General features: G+C 48.0%; 1 protein-coding gene across 2 annotated transcripts in view; it reads left to right on the top strand.

Annotated features, from left to right (window-relative positions):
• The window catches only part of Irak2 (interleukin 1 receptor associated kinase 2), a 53,488-nt gene extending 39,654 nt beyond the window's left edge, over positions 1–13,834 (top strand). For both annotated transcript variants that reach the window (XM_048438631.3, XM_048438630.3), the window contains 5 exons: positions 201–396; positions 4,368–4,430; positions 8,429–8,629; positions 10,373–10,661; positions 12,659–13,834. In XM_048438631.3, coding sequence (XP_048294588.1) covers positions 201–396; positions 4,368–4,430; positions 8,429–8,629; positions 10,373–10,661; positions 12,659–12,771 — 862 coding nt within the window. In that variant the 3' untranslated portion in view covers positions 12,772–13,834. The remainder of the gene's footprint in view (positions 1–200; positions 397–4,367; positions 4,431–8,428; positions 8,630–10,372; positions 10,662–12,658) is intronic.
• The last annotated feature ends 2,691 nt before the right edge of the window (positions 13,835–16,525 follow it).

The raw sequence follows: 16,525 nt of genomic DNA, 5'->3' as shown, positions 1-16,525 counted from the left end.
TTCCCATATAGTAGAGTGAGTGGGTTTCCAAGGTCCTACCCATTTATTGCTAGTGGTTTTATGCTGAGGGTCTTCTGTGATTACCTCCCCCCACCTTGCAGGACTGACACTGCTCCCTGCTAAATGGCTTGGCCAGAGTGTCTCCATGGCAACCTCTTCTTCCCAAAATTCAAAGGCGTTCTTCACTTGCTTTCCCATAGTGCCAACGTTTTGCTGGACCAACATCTTAGCCCCAAGCTGGCTCATCCAGTGGCTCATCCATGTCCCGCCGATAAAAAGACCAAATACACCATCATGAAGACCCACCTGTTCCAGGCCTCAGCTGCATATCTGCCTGAAAACTTCATCAGGGTGGGGCAGCTGACCAAGCAAGTGGACATCTTCAGCTGTGGAATTGTAAGGGTTTTCTTCTCTGCATGAGGCTTGCATGGAGGTGCAGTCGAGGCAGCCTGTGACTCTAGGCCAGATCTGAAACAAAGCCTATTGTGGCATCTTTTTAAATCTATTGTTTTAGTTGTTTTTAGTTTATGGGTGTGTAGATGTGTGTGGGGTGGGGTGAGATGTGTGTGTGTGTGGGGCTGTAGGTCAGGTGTCATTTCAGGTCCTAACAAACCTCTTTTGGTTCTGGGTCTTTCATTGGCTTGTCGCTCACCAGTTAGGCTAGACAGTGGCCAGTGAACCCCAGGGACCCTCCCGTCTTTGTCTTCCCCAATGCTGGGATTACAAGTCCATGCCCCAACACCTGGCATTTTTATGTGGTTTCTCGGGATTCGAATTCAGGTCCTTATATTTGCAAAATGACCATTTCACTGACTGAGCTATGCCCCTAGTTTGCCCCAGTTTTTCACCCTCCGCTAGACATGTGCTCTACCTTTAAGTTTATTTCTTGTGAATTATTTTTTGTTGTTGTTGTTGCAACAACTTCTCGCTCTGTAGCCCAGGCTGGCTACTAATTTATAATCCTCCTGCCTCAGCCTGTTTTAAGAAGCTGGAACTGTAGGTGTGTGCCACCGGTCCTAACTTTCATGGTCTATTTTGTATGGCTTCTGAATTATGAATGGTTTTCATGTTTGTAAAGGGTTTCCATAGCTGGATGAGGGGTGTACGCCCATAATCCCAGCATTTAGGGGATTTTTTTGTTCTTTAATGATATGATGTTGGGGTCCCCCAGCGGCCTGCAAGCCAGGCAGAGGCTGCCGCCAAAGGGGTGCAGGTTTCCCGCGGCGAGCGGCAGAGCTGGTCCCGCCATGCGGCCCAGAGAGCAGGCGGACGGGTGCGGCAGATAAAAGACTTACAGGACATAATAAATAGACGTAAGGCTAAACATAAGGGTAAACATCTATAACTTAAAGAAGAAGGAGAGAAAGAAAGGCAGAAATAGAAAAGAGGACAGAGAGAGGAAAACACGTGTGCACATGCCAGGAGAGAGGGACAGAAGAGAAAGAGTTAAGATGGCCACGAGGGAGGTCAGAAGTGGCTGGGAGTGGGCGTGGCTAGTCCCTTAAAGGGACCAGACATCAAAAGGATTGAGGCTGGAAGATTGCTTCTAGTTTCAAGCTAGCCTAGGCTACATAATAAATTCTTGGTTAATTTGACCTTGTCCGAAAAACTCTGAAAGTAAAAAAAGGTATAGACAGAAGCTGTGTATGGTTGGTGATTCTAGTGCCTGCAGATATTATCTCTCAACTTTTTGATTCCCATCCACACTGCTGACCTAGCCAACATTTCCTGCGTCAGAGATCCACTTACCTCTGCCTCCCAAGTGCGGGGATTAAAGGCATGTGCCTCCCCGCCCAGCTCAACCCATCTTTCCAATACCCATTTATCATTCCTGTCATAGTCACGTCTGTAGTCAGTGTCCACCCGCCTCTCCTGTGTACTTCCTGCTTCATGACCAGGTCCCAGGCGCTCAGGCCCACCCAGCCTGATGGTCTGCTCAGTTTGAGAGGACACTGACTCCTTTTGATGTCTGCAGGATGGGAGCGTTCAAGGGCTTAGTGGACACATAGGTTTGGAAGATACTGCTAAGCAAAGCCAAGCAGGTTTTTCGTTATAGTTAAGAGGAGCTTTTAACAGGATGGTGACCCTGTGACCTGGGTGACCCCGTGACCTGGGTTGTGAACTCACCAGAGAATGCTACATTGGCCGTGGAACCTCGCTTTCTTGGTGTGTCTGTCAGCCGTGGTGTTCCACAGGATCCGCTTGGGAAATGCTGCCTGAAAAACCCTGTTTGCCTGCAGCCACACTCAGACCTCTGCACACAGGCCTTTGCCGCAGGCCTTTGCCTCTGTGCTCCTTCCTGTCTTGAACTTTGTACTTCCTCTTCTTAACCACAGTCTCCTCTCTGTCCACGTCTACCTCTGAAGCCCACACTCTCAGCTGGACCTCTGTGTGTGAGATTCAGCTTCTTTCTGGCCCTGGCTGGCCTCTCGGCTGCCTCCCATCATCTCCACAACCCCCTGAAATTCCCTGTGAGCGCTTCAGTGAGGCAAGCGGCCCTACTTGAAGAACCAATGTCTCTCTGGTAGGAGAGACAGGGGAAGTTCCAAGAGAACCTAGGCAATTTAGGAAGACTATCTCAAAACAAACAAAACAGAATCAAACAAAAGGAAGAAGAAAAAAACAAGTCAAAACAAACCAGTAGGGCAGACCTTTTAGCCACCAGCCAGTATGGCCTAATCCAGTAAAATTTCAGTCATGTAACTTCTGCCTACTTTGTGTCTGGACCTCAGTTTTACCTTCTGTAAAATGGGGTTGGTGGTGCGTATAGAGAGTGATCTGATTCAGATCATTGTGTCGGTGGAGGGGCTTATGGGGTGCAGAAACTTTTCATCGAATCAAATCAAATCAAACCGAATTAGGAAAAGCCCAGGTTTAATGGATACCAACGCTTCTGGATGGCTGTCTAGCCCCCAGAGAGGAGATGGGGAAGGAAGACTAGAAAACCATGTGTTTTTTTTTTCCTCTGGAGGGCAGTTTAAATACCCTTTGGGAGTGATCTTGAGCATCTCTGGGGAGGGGTCATCATTTGGTGGGCTCTCTCAGGGGTGGAATCTGGACAGAGGTAGCTCCCAGGGAAGGGTGCTTGGGGTGGAATTTCCACCTGAACAGAGAGACTGTCTCAGATAAATAAATAAATAATTAATTAAGCGAGACTTAAAAAGAGAGTAATGGGTAATGAGATGCTGTGTATAAATGGGTATTTTAGTACTAGTGTGTGTGTGTGTGTGTGTGTGTGTGTGTGTGTGTGCAAACATGCGCAGGTGTGCACATGCCTCAGTGCATGATGGGTCAGAAAATAGCTGTCTGGAGTTGCTGCTTCTCTTCTGCCTCCTTTTGGGATCAAAATCAATGATCTGGCCTGCCTGCCACTGCCTCATCTTGTCCACTCTATCTTAGTGGGGTTTTGTTGTTGTTGTTGTTTTTTGTTTTGTTTTTGTTGTTTGTTTTTTTCGGGGGTTGTTTGTTTGGGTAGCCCTGGCTGTCCTGGAACTCACTCAGTAGGTTAGGCTGGCCTCAGTACCTCAGCATTTTTATGGCCACTAAGTGACCCTTGTCAGGGACTTGTTCCTTCCAGAATCACGTGGCTCAGACAGAGAAGGCGCTGCCCAGTCTATTGGATTGTTTCCCTTTTCTCCCTGCAGGGACCTGGTTGGCCCTCCCTTCTCAGCTGATCCACACCCCCTTCTGTTGTGGCACGCTGTGCTGCCCTCTCCTGGCCACCGCCAGTATGCTCCTCATTGCCCTAGGAGCAGGATCACCACGTGTGGCAGGTGCAGAGTCAGGGCCCAGGTTTCAGTTCCCAGCCCTGAGCTCACTTGTTGTGCAGGGCAGGACTGGGAACCCTCCACGCCTGTGTCTTTACATTGCCGAGAATCCTGTGAGAGGCAGGCTTGCTCTTCACACGGACACGGATCCCAGTTTTCCACTTGGGTGTTGGCTTGCATCTGCTCAGGGCTGCGCTCCTTTGTGAGTGAATTAAGTAGAAAACGAATCATGTTGGTGTGGCAGGAGGATCACCCTCGAGGTCATCCTCAGCTACAGAGTAAGTTCATGGCTGGCTTGGGCACAAAAGAACCCTGTCTCATAAACAAAAGATGGGTCAGGATGGGCGAGTGGATAAAGGTACTGGCAGCCAGGTCCCAGTGGGACCCACGTAGTGGAAGGAGAGAACCAGCGCCCACAGTTGCTCTTTAATCTTTACACAAGTGCCATGGCATAAGAAACCCAACACACACACATACACTGTTGTTAAATAAACGTCATGATAATAATAAAACAAAACAGAAGCCTCTGCCATTGCCTAAATCTTTGGCTGACTACGGGCATAGCAAGCTCACACTGACTCTGTGTTCTGGCCTATCCAGGTGTTAGCTGAGGTTCTCACTGGTATCCCCGCGATGGACAAGGACCGCAATCCAGTTTACCTGGTAAGACATCCCATCACTTCTGGTCGGTTGGCTGGTGTGCTTGGGCACACGTCCTCCACGTGGGCAGCAGGGCCTTGCCCATTGCCCACAGAGTTCTCAGAGCTCAGTCCAGAGCTCTCTGTGTTTACCACACCTACCCACAGAGCCACTTTGGAAGTACAGCAGCTGACCCTGCCTATGTGTGTACAGCTGCTGACCCACATTCTGTTCCTAGCTTTGTTCTTTTTCCTTTCTTTCTTTTTGCTTCCTTTTCCCCCCTCCCAGGGTTAGGGGAGGTCTTTCGTTGGAGCCTAGGCTGCCTTTGAATCCTTGGAGCTCTTCCTGCCTCAGGCGTCTCTCAGTTGTGGGATTACAGGCGTGTGCTACACACTCAGCTGCAGCCTTGCTAGTGAGCGTCTTCCCCATCACAGCCTGCCTTCCAAGCTGTCGTCGCTCATCCCACGCAGACTGTGGGACGTGGCGTTTTGCTTGACTTCACTCACTGTTTTTTCTAGTTTTCCTTTGAATTTCCTGGGAGTTGGCTCTTGAGACCTGCCTAGGTTCATGGTTGAGTCTTCTGTCGAGACTGTTTTGCCAGGGCTCCCCACGCGGTGAAGTCCCTGCTGGCTCCAGAGGAGACCTTCCTGAGACCTTTCTTCCCTGGGGGTCAGGAGGCGGGGCTCCGTGCTTAGCATCTGGAGAGCCCTTCTCTTTGGTGCTAACTTGCCTCTCTCTGTAAACCACTCACTGCTTCAGCTGTGCTGATTTCCCCCTCCTTGAATGGCGTCACGTGTCCCCAAAGATAAACAGTGAAGAGGTCATGCTTACACAAGGAACTGTGTGAGTGTCAGAAGTGCCATGCTGGCCTTGGTGGTCTTTCCTTCCAGGTATTGAATCTCTGATGGTGTAAGGCATGTTGTGTTCTCAGATCCTGAAACCACCTACTTGCTGGCTGGGGAGATGGAGGCACAGTGGGGCTTACTTTTTTATTTTACTTTTTTTTCCTCCCTCTGAGATAAAATCTTGTTCTATCGCCCAGGCTGGCTTTGAATTCCTGGGCTCAAGCAATCCTCCTGTCTTAGCCTTCTGTCTAGCTGGAACCACAGGCCTGTGACACCATACATACCCTAGTTTTTTAAATCCATGGTGCTGGGGAACAGATGTAGGCATCCAGATACTAGGCAAGGCTTGACCCCTGAGCTACATTCCCAGCCCATGCTTTGCCTTTGAAGCAAACATCACATCCCATGGCTGGTCCTCTGTCAGGACTGTTTTCTGAGTTTGTATGAAAGGCTGTATAAAGTTAAATTTACATTGAATGGATGCATCACTTTTATTGAAAAGGCTACAAACAGGCTGGAGAGATGGCTCAGTGGTTAAGAACTCAAACTGTGGATGGTGGTGGCACATGCCTTTAATCCCAATACTTGGGAGGCAGAGGCAGGCGGATCTCTGTGAGTTCAAGGTCAGCCTGGTCTATAAGAGCTAGTTCCAGGACAGGCTCCAAAGCTACAGAGAAACCCTGTATCAAAAAACCAAAAAAGAAAAAAAAAAATCAGTTTAAGGGGCTGGAGAGATGGCTCAGAGGTTAAGAGCACTGGCTGCTCTTCCAAAGGTCCTGAGTTCAATTCCCAGCAACCATATGATAGTTTACAACCATCTGGTACCCTCTCTGGACTGCAGGAAGACATAGGCAGAACACTGTACACATAATAAATAAACCTTGGGCTGGAGAGATGGTTCTGAGGTTAAAAGCACGGACTGCTCTTCCAGAGGATCTGAGTTCAATTTCCAGCAACCACATGGTGGCTCACAACCATCTGTAATGAGATCTGGTGCTCTTGTCTAGCCTGCAGATGTACATGCAGGCAGAACATTGTGTACATAATAAATAAATCTAAAAAAAAAAAGAACTCAAATTGTTCTTTCAGAGGACCCAGGTTCAATTCCCAGCACCCACATGGCAGCTCACAGCTGTCTGTAATTCCAGTTCTAGGGGACCTGACACCCTCATACAGAGTAAGTGACTAGACTGGTCCGAGGGACAGAGACCAGTTAAAGGGTGCATTTTAGGCAGCAAAATCAAGCCTCACTATGTAGCTCAGGCTGTCCCTAAATTTACAGACCTCTTCCTCAGTCTCTATAGAGTGCTGGGATTACAGGTGTATGTGATCACACCCAGCTTTAGAATGCTGTGTATCTTAAAATATGTAATTATAAATATGAGCATATGGAACAGCATTATGTGCACTAACAATAATAAGCATACACTAGTTTGATAGGACAAATGTAGAGGTTGATTTTGAACTCCTGATTCTCTTGCCTCCACTTACTAAGTGTTAGAAAAGGCACACACCATCATTCCCTTTTCTTTTTCTTTTTGTTTGTTTGTTTTTTCAGGACAGGGCTTCTCTGTAGCTTTGGATCCTCTTCTGGAACTAGCTCTTTTAGAATAGGCTGACCTGGAACTCACAGAGATCCGCCTGCCTCTGCCTCCCGGGTGCTGGGATTAAAGGCAAGCGCCACCACCACCGCCTGGTTCCTTTCCCACTTTATGTGGCCTTGTGCATGCTGCGCGAGCAGTGTACCCACTGAGCTGCAGCCCTGGCCCGGGGAAATGAGCTTGCGTTCTCCAGCTGTCACTGCTGATTCTTCCTCCTGCTTCACTTTCAGTGATGTAATTCCTGACACTCTTTGCCATTAGCCCTGAGCAACAACCCTACATAGTTTTTATTTTAGTTTTTTCTTTTCACATCTTTCTTGGTGAGATGCGTCAAATGCCTTTTGTAAAAGGCACCTTTGAGATCCCACCTGTGGATGCTTCCAGCCCCTCCACCCGGGCCCCCAGTTCTCCCCTTCATTTTGATTCTCTTGAAGAAGCTGCTTCTGATTGGCAGTGCCTGTGACTCCAAGTTCCGCAGTCAAGGGTGACCTTCAGGGCCTGTGCAGCTTTCTGTCCCCTTTCACCGTGAGATTTATCACAGGCACTTTGCTACCAGCAGAAGCAAAAAGGACCTGTGTACATGTTAATGTGATTAATTTATGAGACTGTAGAGAGGGCTGCAGCTAAGAGCCCTGGCGACTCTTCCAGAGGACCCGAGTTCAGATCCAAGCACCCATGGTTGGTGGCTAACAGCCACCTGTGACTCCAGCTGCAGGGAGCTGATGCCTCTTTTGGCCTCGGCAGGCACTCATACACATGGCAGGCACACAGTCTCAAACACACGCACACACGTAAATAAAAACAAATCTTAAAAAAAGAGATTAAATTGGGGCTGGAGAGATGGCTCCGTGCTTAATAATGCATACACCACTCTTTCAGAAAACCTGAGTTTGGTTCCTAGAACCCTCACCCAGGGGCTTTCAGCCTTTACCCTCTAACTCCAGCTCCAGAGGATCTGATACCCTCTTCTGGCCTCTGAGGGCATATGTACTCACACGTACACACCCACATACAGACACAGACACACATACCTATAAATAAATAAAAATAAAATCTTTTTGTTGTTGTTTTGTTCTTTTGAGACAGCACTTTGTAGATCAGACTGACCTTGAAGTCAGAGATCCTGCTGCCTCTGTCTCTTGAGTCCTGGGATCAAAGGAAGGTGCTACCACTGCCCAGCAAAATATTAAATCTTTCAAAAAATATTAAATTATAAGTGCTGGGCATGTGGTAAGTGCTATGCAAATGTTGGCTGTTAGTATTCACTGTGCATATATTGATCAAATGGAAGACATTTATTGGAAATGGGCTTTTGAATATTTTTTCCACTTATCACACTTAGTACTTTAGGCCCATTATTGGACTTGTATTGTGTTACACCCAGGAGTAGGCATTTCATGGTCTCATTTTCTATGGAGTCGCTGAATCTGGACAGGCAAAACCATTTCAGATGAGCTGTAAATGTCACAGAGCAAGTCCTTGGGTGCTGAACTTGTTTGGGGACATCACATTTCTTTTTAAGACATCTTACCACACCTGGCATCTCACCTGGGTTTCCTCATTCTCCTTCCAACAGAAGGATTTGCTTCTTAGCGAGATTCCCAACAGCACTGCCTCACTCTCCTCCAGGAAGACGGGCCTGGGGAAGGAGGTGGCGAAAGAGCTTTGCGGGAAGCACGTGGAGAGGAGGGCAGGGCTGCTGCCTGAGGCCTGTGCCGAAGCCTGGGCCACTGCTGTGTGTCTCTGCTTGCGAAGGCGCAATGCCAGCCTGGAGGAGGTGAGCTGTCTTCTGCTTACTGCCTTACCGAGGGAGACTCACACACGGGTGATGTAATCAGTCCCGCTTAACCTTGGTTGTTCTCAGCGGAACCTGCTGGGAATAGGATTGCTGTGTGGGTCATGGGGGACCCTAAGAGTGGGTGTCTGACTGGGTTGCAGGGGGTGCAGGGCCTCTCATGGGAGTCAGTCTCTTCCTGTCTCCCCTCAGCCTGCTTTCTCTCCCCGTGTGTCACTGGACCTGTGAGTTTTCCTCCACCCTCTTGGAGAGGATGACTTGGAGTGGCCCAGGTGTTCCTCAGCCGGGCTGTGATAAGTGTCCGAAGGCCTCTCACTAACTACAAAGGACATATCCACCTGAGCAATCCATTGCTGTCCTGTTGTCCTGGGTTCCTGCTCTCTGCACGGGTCCGTGGTCCTTGTGGTGAGCACCAGCATGGTGTAGGGCGGGACTCACTGTGTTGATCCTGACCAGGAACAGACGCTTCAGCACATACTGAGCAGCCCAAGAGGAAGGCCTGGGCTGAGGGAAAGGCTGTCTTATCTGAGTGGCTTGTCATGAGGTTGGTGAGGAAAAGAGGCCGGAGTTAGAGGACCCTGGAGGAACAGTGGGATTTTTCAGGTCACTGAGGATCTCAGCAGGAGCAGTATATAATCAGACATTCTAAGCAGGCCTCCCCTTCAACCACACACTTTCAAACCTCCAGTTAGTTGTTCCTTCCGTCAGTGGTTCAGCGTGTCAGTTATGGCTTGGGGTAGAGCGACCACAGTGAGATGGCAACATTCATTGGTCTAAGCGAGGTAGACATTTGCTGCCTTTAGGTGAGTGGTTTGGATGCGGGTAGCCAGCACTGCAGTGGCAGTAGCACAGTACTAGGGTTGTGCTAGCTACATGGCTCCGATTTCAGGGTTCAAGGTGGTAACCGTCTCTAGCCTGTTGCTCAATTCGTTCTACCATATGGATCCTGGGGCTCAAACTCAGATTGTCAGTCTTGGCAGCAAGCGCTACTGAGCTGTCTCACCAGCCTACACACTGACTTTTTAATTTTTTAATTTTTGTTTTTCGAGACAGGGTTTCTCTAGGTAACAGCCCTAGCTGCCCTGGAACTAGCTCTGTAGACCAGGCTGGCCTCGAACTCATAGAGATCTGCTTGCCTCTGCCTCTCAAGTGCTGGGATTAAAGACATGCGCCACCATCGCCTGGCAACACACTGAATTCTTTTCAAGTCACCGAGTCAATGAAATTTTCTAAGGGTGTGTATAGTGCGCTGTAGTGCATGTCAGTAATCCCAACTACTTGGGATGCTGAAGCAGAAGAACTGCAAGTTTAAGACCAGTTTGGGCTACAAAGTGAGTTCAAGGTGTAGAGGCAGTTTAGTGAGCTCCTAGATCTCGTCTGTAAGAAGACAAATGAGAAGGCCCGGGATGTAGCTCCAGGTAGTGTGTTTGCCTAGCGTGCACACCCAAGGCTCTGCATTCAACTCCAGGTCTTATAGATACACACAGAAACCTGCCCACGCCTGACCCAGCCATCGTGATCAGAAGAATGGGGTGCGATGATTGGGCCATCTGAATTCACACACTCCACCTGTGGCTCTGGGTGCTGGGGTCAAGTTCAGATCTCTTTAAGGAAGGATGCTGTTCTTCCCACCACAGCAGACATTCGATTATAATGCCTAGGAGACCAGGCGCTGGCTCTGGTTTTAATTTAAGAGTTCCTGTCTTGTCTGTCTTCTCCCTTAAGGCACGAGTCTCCATGGCTGGGGTGGAGGAGCAACTCCGAGGTCATTCATCCCTCCCCTGGAGCAGGGTTTCTGAGGCCACAGGCCTGTCTTCCAATACACCAGAGGAAACAGATGACGTTGACAATTCCAGCTTCAGTGTCTCCTCTCCTGTGATGGGGACGTCGTGTGCAAGGGTTGCCTCCTCTTCACTCTCCAGGGAAGATGGGCTAGCACAGCCATCGACCAGTGTGAGACCAGAGGCTGACTCCTCCTCAGAGGTCTGCACAGGCCCACAGCCACCTCAGGATGGTAAGCTTAGAAGGATGAGGTAGCCATACACGATCATCCCTGTGGCCCTGCCTTGGGCCATCCCTCCCCTCTTCTCATTCATGGCTCTGTTTAGTTATTCAGGCATTCACAGCTCAGCGGTTACACAAAGAGGAAGCCCGGTTCACCAGTGACTGTTTATTTCTGTCTGCTCACTGACCTCTTAATTCTTTCACACCTCCATCTCTATACTGTGCCCTGGTCATAGCTCCTGCACGTACGCTGGGACCACTGTGTGGCCTCCCCCATTCTTGAACCACTGGGACCACTGCGTGGCCTCCCTCATTCTTGATCTGCCGAGACCACTGCGTGTCCTCCCCCATTCTTGATCCACTTTGGCCTCTGGCTGACTAGTTCTTCCTCTAGGATCCAGAGAGAGTGATATTTATTTATTAAATTTAAAATTTTATGTGTATAGAATTCTGTCTGTCTGTATGTCTGCCCAGTACATATGTACATCACCTGAGGAAGTCAGACACCCTGGAACTGGAGTTGCAGATGGTTGTGAGATGGTTGTGGGTGCTGGGAATCAACCTGAGTCCTTTGAAAGAGCAAACAGCATGGGCTCTTAACTGCTAAGCCATCTCCCCAGGTTTTAATTTTAATGTATCCATGTATGCATTTTTGTGGTGCTGGAGACTGGATATAAGGCCTCATGAGTAAAGCAAATGAGTATCCTACCACTGAGCTATATCCCCAGTCTTAGAGTTTTTTAGTTTTTTGTTTTTTAAATTTTGAGACAATGTTTCATGTAGCCAGGATAATGTGAACTTTCCTACATAGCGGAGGATGACCTTGAACTCCTGAGCCTCCTGCCTTCCCCTTCCAAATGCTGGAATCACAGTGCTGGTGAGATGGCCAGCAGGTAAAAGCATTTACTACGAAGCCTGACAGCCTGAGTTTGATCCCAGTTCATCACGTGGTAGAAGAAGAAAATTGATGCCTGCAAAGTTGTCCTCTGACCTCCACAGACACACCTTGTCATGCATGCACTTGCCCATGTGTTCGGCATGGTAAAGAACTCGCTGCATAAGCCTGTCAGCTTGAGTTCCATATCTGGAACCTATAATGGGAGGAGAGGATGGACTCCCTCCAGAAAGCTGTTCTCTGACCTCCTCATGTATTCAGTGGTGTACACACACACATACACACACACACACACACACACACACACGCACACACACACAGAGCGGTTCTCTGACCTCTTCATGTATTCAGTGATACACACACACACACACACACACACACACACACACAGACACACACACAGTTGTTCTCTGACCTCTTCATATGTTCAGTGGTACACACACACACACACACACACACACACACGGAGCAAAATAAGAAGTTTTTAATAAATTGAGACAGAGTTTCTCCTGCACTATCCGGTGAAACCCTGTCTCAATTTATTTATCTTGGGATTGTAGGTATGTGCCACCATGCCCTGCTAGAGTGGTTTACAAAACACACTGTATAGCTCATACCCATTGTATTTAAAAATACTTCCTTGGGGCCAGCAGGGCCTTGTGTGGTCCCTCTTGCCTGCCTCTTCTTCCTTGTCAATCACTTCTGAAGACTCCTTCCACCACTGCACTTTGGTCCCAATCTGCCAGGCTTCCTAGTGAAATAAAAGTTGAAGCCTTTTCAATGAAGTCACCATGCCTTATACACATGCCTCACTGGTAGCTGGATTTTCACTACTTCTTTGGGGGAGAGGGAGATTTAAAAACAGCTGTGGCATTGTTGACTCTGTGCCTCTCCCCTATCTGTGGAGGGACATGAGAGCCTCTCTGTGGCAAGGGTGTGTATGTGTGGTGGGGTTGGGGAGTTTGGGGGCTAATGGTGTGTGTGCGGACTTCCTGCAGAGGCAGATGCCATGGCATGCTGCTTGCATTTAGGACCTGATCACAAACTTGATAAAAATTTTAATAGCAACACTTGTTGAAACTGTACTTTTTCTACTTTCTGTTGAAATTCAGCTACAGAAACTTCATGGAAAATTGAGATTAATGAGGCCAAAAGGAAACTGATGGAAAACATCCTACTCTACAAAGAGGAGAAGCTGGACAGCATGGAACTTTTTGGACCCTGATGACCAGAGCAGAGTTGAGGACTCTTATCCTCTACTGGATAGACAGTTGTACAGTTAAGGAAGAGGTCTTTGACAGCCTAAGGTCTGTCGAGACCCATACAACCCAAATGCCAGCCTGGACAGAGGGAAACCTGTTTTTAATCAGCGTTGAGTTGTAGGGAGAGAGGGCAGGGGACCTCAGCTTACATCAAACTCCAGGAAATATTCTTCCTTTCTGAGACTTCTGAGAGGACTGTGAAGTGGAATGCCTGGTATGTGACCCATGGATTTGGGTGGTTTTGTGGTTCCAGGAAGTCCATGTTAAGTACCATCCCAGTAGCGGCTGTTGTCAGCAGCTCTCACTCCTCCACAACCGACAAAGCACTCCTGCAGCACCCATGGTGATTTCCAGAGTTATCCAGATGATAACGTATCATATCTGCCCACAGCTTTCTGCAAACCTCCATTTCCTAAAAGACCTTCAACTGGTGTCTCAGTGAAATTCTTGACTTATCTCTCAAGTTCAAGATTACCAAAGCAAGACATTTGGCAAAGGACTTAGCAGGCTTTCTGCTTCTTCAGTTGTGTAATCCACTGGTATTTATAAACCGCTTGCTATGCACCTTCATCCTCCCATCATGCCAATGCCCAGTTTTTGTTTTTGTTTTTTGTTTTTGTTTTTTAATGGAGGCTCCATGATTGTGTGTTATTTATAGATGGGTGAAGAATCATGAGAACTAGTCTCATGTTTAATTCTGCTGCTAGTTAAGTCAGTCACTCAGTGTGTGGGAAGTCAGTGTCCTTGTAAGGTAACCCCTGCCCTATTCTCCCTGCCTCAGCTCTTGGGAGGAAAGTGCAGTGGCTATAGAAGCACTTTGGAAAGTTCATCTGTCCTGTTCTATAAAATAAATAAAAGGTATTAAGTTTCTGTTTCTGCCATGTTGGAAATGTTGATGACGTGGATATACTTTTGAAAAAAGTCACGTTGCAAGCCCTTTTGTGAAACAAAGTTCTTTCTAATTCACTATTTAAAATAATTCCATGATAGTGACCTTCTTATAAAATAAAAATGTTTGTAATCTCACAGCTATCTTATAATTATTTTTGTGTCTGGGTAATTTGTTTATAGAATGTGTTTGACTCAAGGACTCTTGCTTTTATGTACTTTTTGTCTGTATAATGTGTGCACGTACCACTGGTGCAGGAGAATTGTCTGTATTCTGTCAATCATGTTTTAAATAAATGTTGATTGGTCAGGCAGGAAGTATAGGTGGGACAACCAGACAGGAAGTAAAGGTGGGGGAATGAGAACAGGAGAATGTTGGGATGGAGGAAGCCCATTCCTCCCCAGTCCTGTCCAGATCATTGGAAGAAGCAGGATGTGACCTGCTCCACTGAAAAAGGCACTGAGCCATGTGATTATCATAGATAAGGTTAATATACGTTATAAGAGCTAATACGAAGCCTGAGCTAATGGGCCAATCAGTTTATAACCTAATGTAGACTCTCTGTGTGATTTTCTTTCTTTTTTTTTTAAAATATCTATTTATTTATTATGTATACAATACTCTGACTGTGTGCATGCCTGCCGGCCAGAAAAGGGCACCAGACCTCATTACAGATGATTGTGAGCCACCATGTGGTTGCTGGGAATTGAACTCAGGACCCTTGGAAGAGCAGGTAATGCCCCCAACCTCTGAGCCATCTCTCCAGCCCTCTCTGTGTGATTTTCTTTGGGACTTGCCAGCTGTGGGAACTGGGAAGGACAGAAACCTCAACAAGCCGGCTCTTGTGTTACACACCACCATGTTCTCGTGGAACTCGTGAGGATGACTTCAGCTGTCAATCCTTCTTCCTCAAGGTTTGCTGTTTTTCTGTTTCTTACACAAATGGCTAACTGGCCCATTTCCGTGTAGGTGTGCTTTGATTATATACACCCCTGCTACACACCTAGCTTTTGTGTGGGTCCTGGTATCTGAACTCAAGACCTCCTGTGTTGACCGAGGTTTTCTGTCCTGCCTGGTCCTGCAGCCGTTAAGTCCCAAAGAATCACACAGAAGTCTACATTAGTTATAAACTGATTGGCCAAGTATCTCAGGCTTCTTAATAACTCTTATAACTTATATTACCTCATTATTTTTTGTCTGTGTTAGCCATGTAGCTTGGTACCTTTTTCGGTGAGATAGTCGCATCTTGCATTCTCTGCATCTGGGTTACGACTCCAGACTGAAACTTTCCTCTTCCCATAATTCTTGTTGCCCCACCTTTACTTCCTGCATAGCTGACCCACCTATACTTCCTGCCTGACTTCTGGCCAATCAGCGTTTATTAAACAAGTACCAGAAACAAATCTTTACAGGTCAAACGATTGTCCCACAGCACTCATGGTGTGGCAAGTGCTTTTATCCACATAGTACACTTAGGATATTGTCATTTCAGGATGGGTTCCATTATCAGTGCCTCCACCATAGTGGGAATGAGGTGTTTGTACAACCTTCCATGGATATTAAAGTTGCTTTTATTTTTACTGTTACAATTCTGGAATGGCTAACCTTCACTGTCAACGTGGTTTATAATCACTTAGGAGATAGATGTGCTTCTGGTTGGGACTATAAGTTGGGACTATAACTGTTTACAGAGACAGTTGACTGAGGACAGAAGACTCATTCTGAGAATAGGAGGCACGATTCCATGGGCTTGGGGTCCTGCCAGATGAGTGCCTAGAGCCTCATGTTCCTGCCACTAAAGCTGGGAGTTGTCCTGGAATGTTGTACTGTACCTTAACTAGTAAGACAAACTTCCTCCCTTGTATTTTCTTTCTTTTTATGGGGGGTGGGGAAGAGTTTTGAGGCAGAGTTTCTCTGTAGCTTTGCAGCCTGTCCTGGACCTCGCTCTGTAGACTCCAACTCAGAGAGATCTGCCTGCCTCTCCCTCCCAAATGCTGGGGTTAAAGCTGTGTGCCACCACCGCCTGGTGGCACTACTTTTTATTTCTAGAGATGGCCTCACTCTATAGCCTAGGTTGATCTGAAACTCACTAGATATCCCAAACTGGCTTCCGACTCAAAGTAGTTCCCCAGCCTCAGCAACGCAAATGGAATTACAGATGTGAGCCACCATGACTGCTTCATGCTCTTCTCTGCCCCTTGTTTAAATTTTTTATTTTAATTTGTAGGCAGGGTTCAGGTTGCCTAGGTTGGCCTTAAATTTGGAAATCCTGCCTCTTCTTGAGCAGCTGGGTTTGGTTTACAGGTCTATCCAACAGGTCTGGGGTGTGTGCGTGTTTGTGTGTGTCTTGTCCCTTCTCTATGTGTTTGTGTCTGTGTGTCTTGTGCCTTCTAACCCAACTCCGTCACTTTCTGGATGTGTCGCTTGGTTTCACCGAACCACAGTTTCCTGCTTTGCAAAAAGGATGACAAGGCCTGGTATGTAGTAATCCGGTACTAAGGCCCCCTGCTCACTTCCCCAGCTGTAGCTAGGCGTTGCTACGGGGCCACGTGAGAGACTCCACCCCACATCGCTCCCAACCAACCAGGAAGCTTCGCGAGGCGTAGGGCCACGCCCCAGGACGCCTGCCCAACGGGAGAGCTCCGTCTTGAGCGGAGTAACGCCCCTCTTCGTTGGAGCAATGGGCGCTGTCCCTGCTGCAGGCTCCGCCCCTGCCGCACGCCGTACGCCGTACGCCAGCCGTCGGGCAGGTTCAGCGGGGCTGACGCCAAGGCTGCGGAGTAGGCGGCGGGGCGGACGCCTTGGGTGAGGGCGCGGAGCGGCGCTGG

Source organism: Myodes glareolus, chromosome 3 (genome assembly GCF_982192425.1).
Source record: "Myodes glareolus chromosome 3, mMyoGla1.1, whole genome shotgun sequence".
NCBI lineage: Eukaryota > Metazoa > Chordata > Mammalia > Rodentia > Cricetidae > Myodes > Myodes glareolus.
This window is presented reverse-complemented; position numbering and strand designations above follow the sequence as displayed.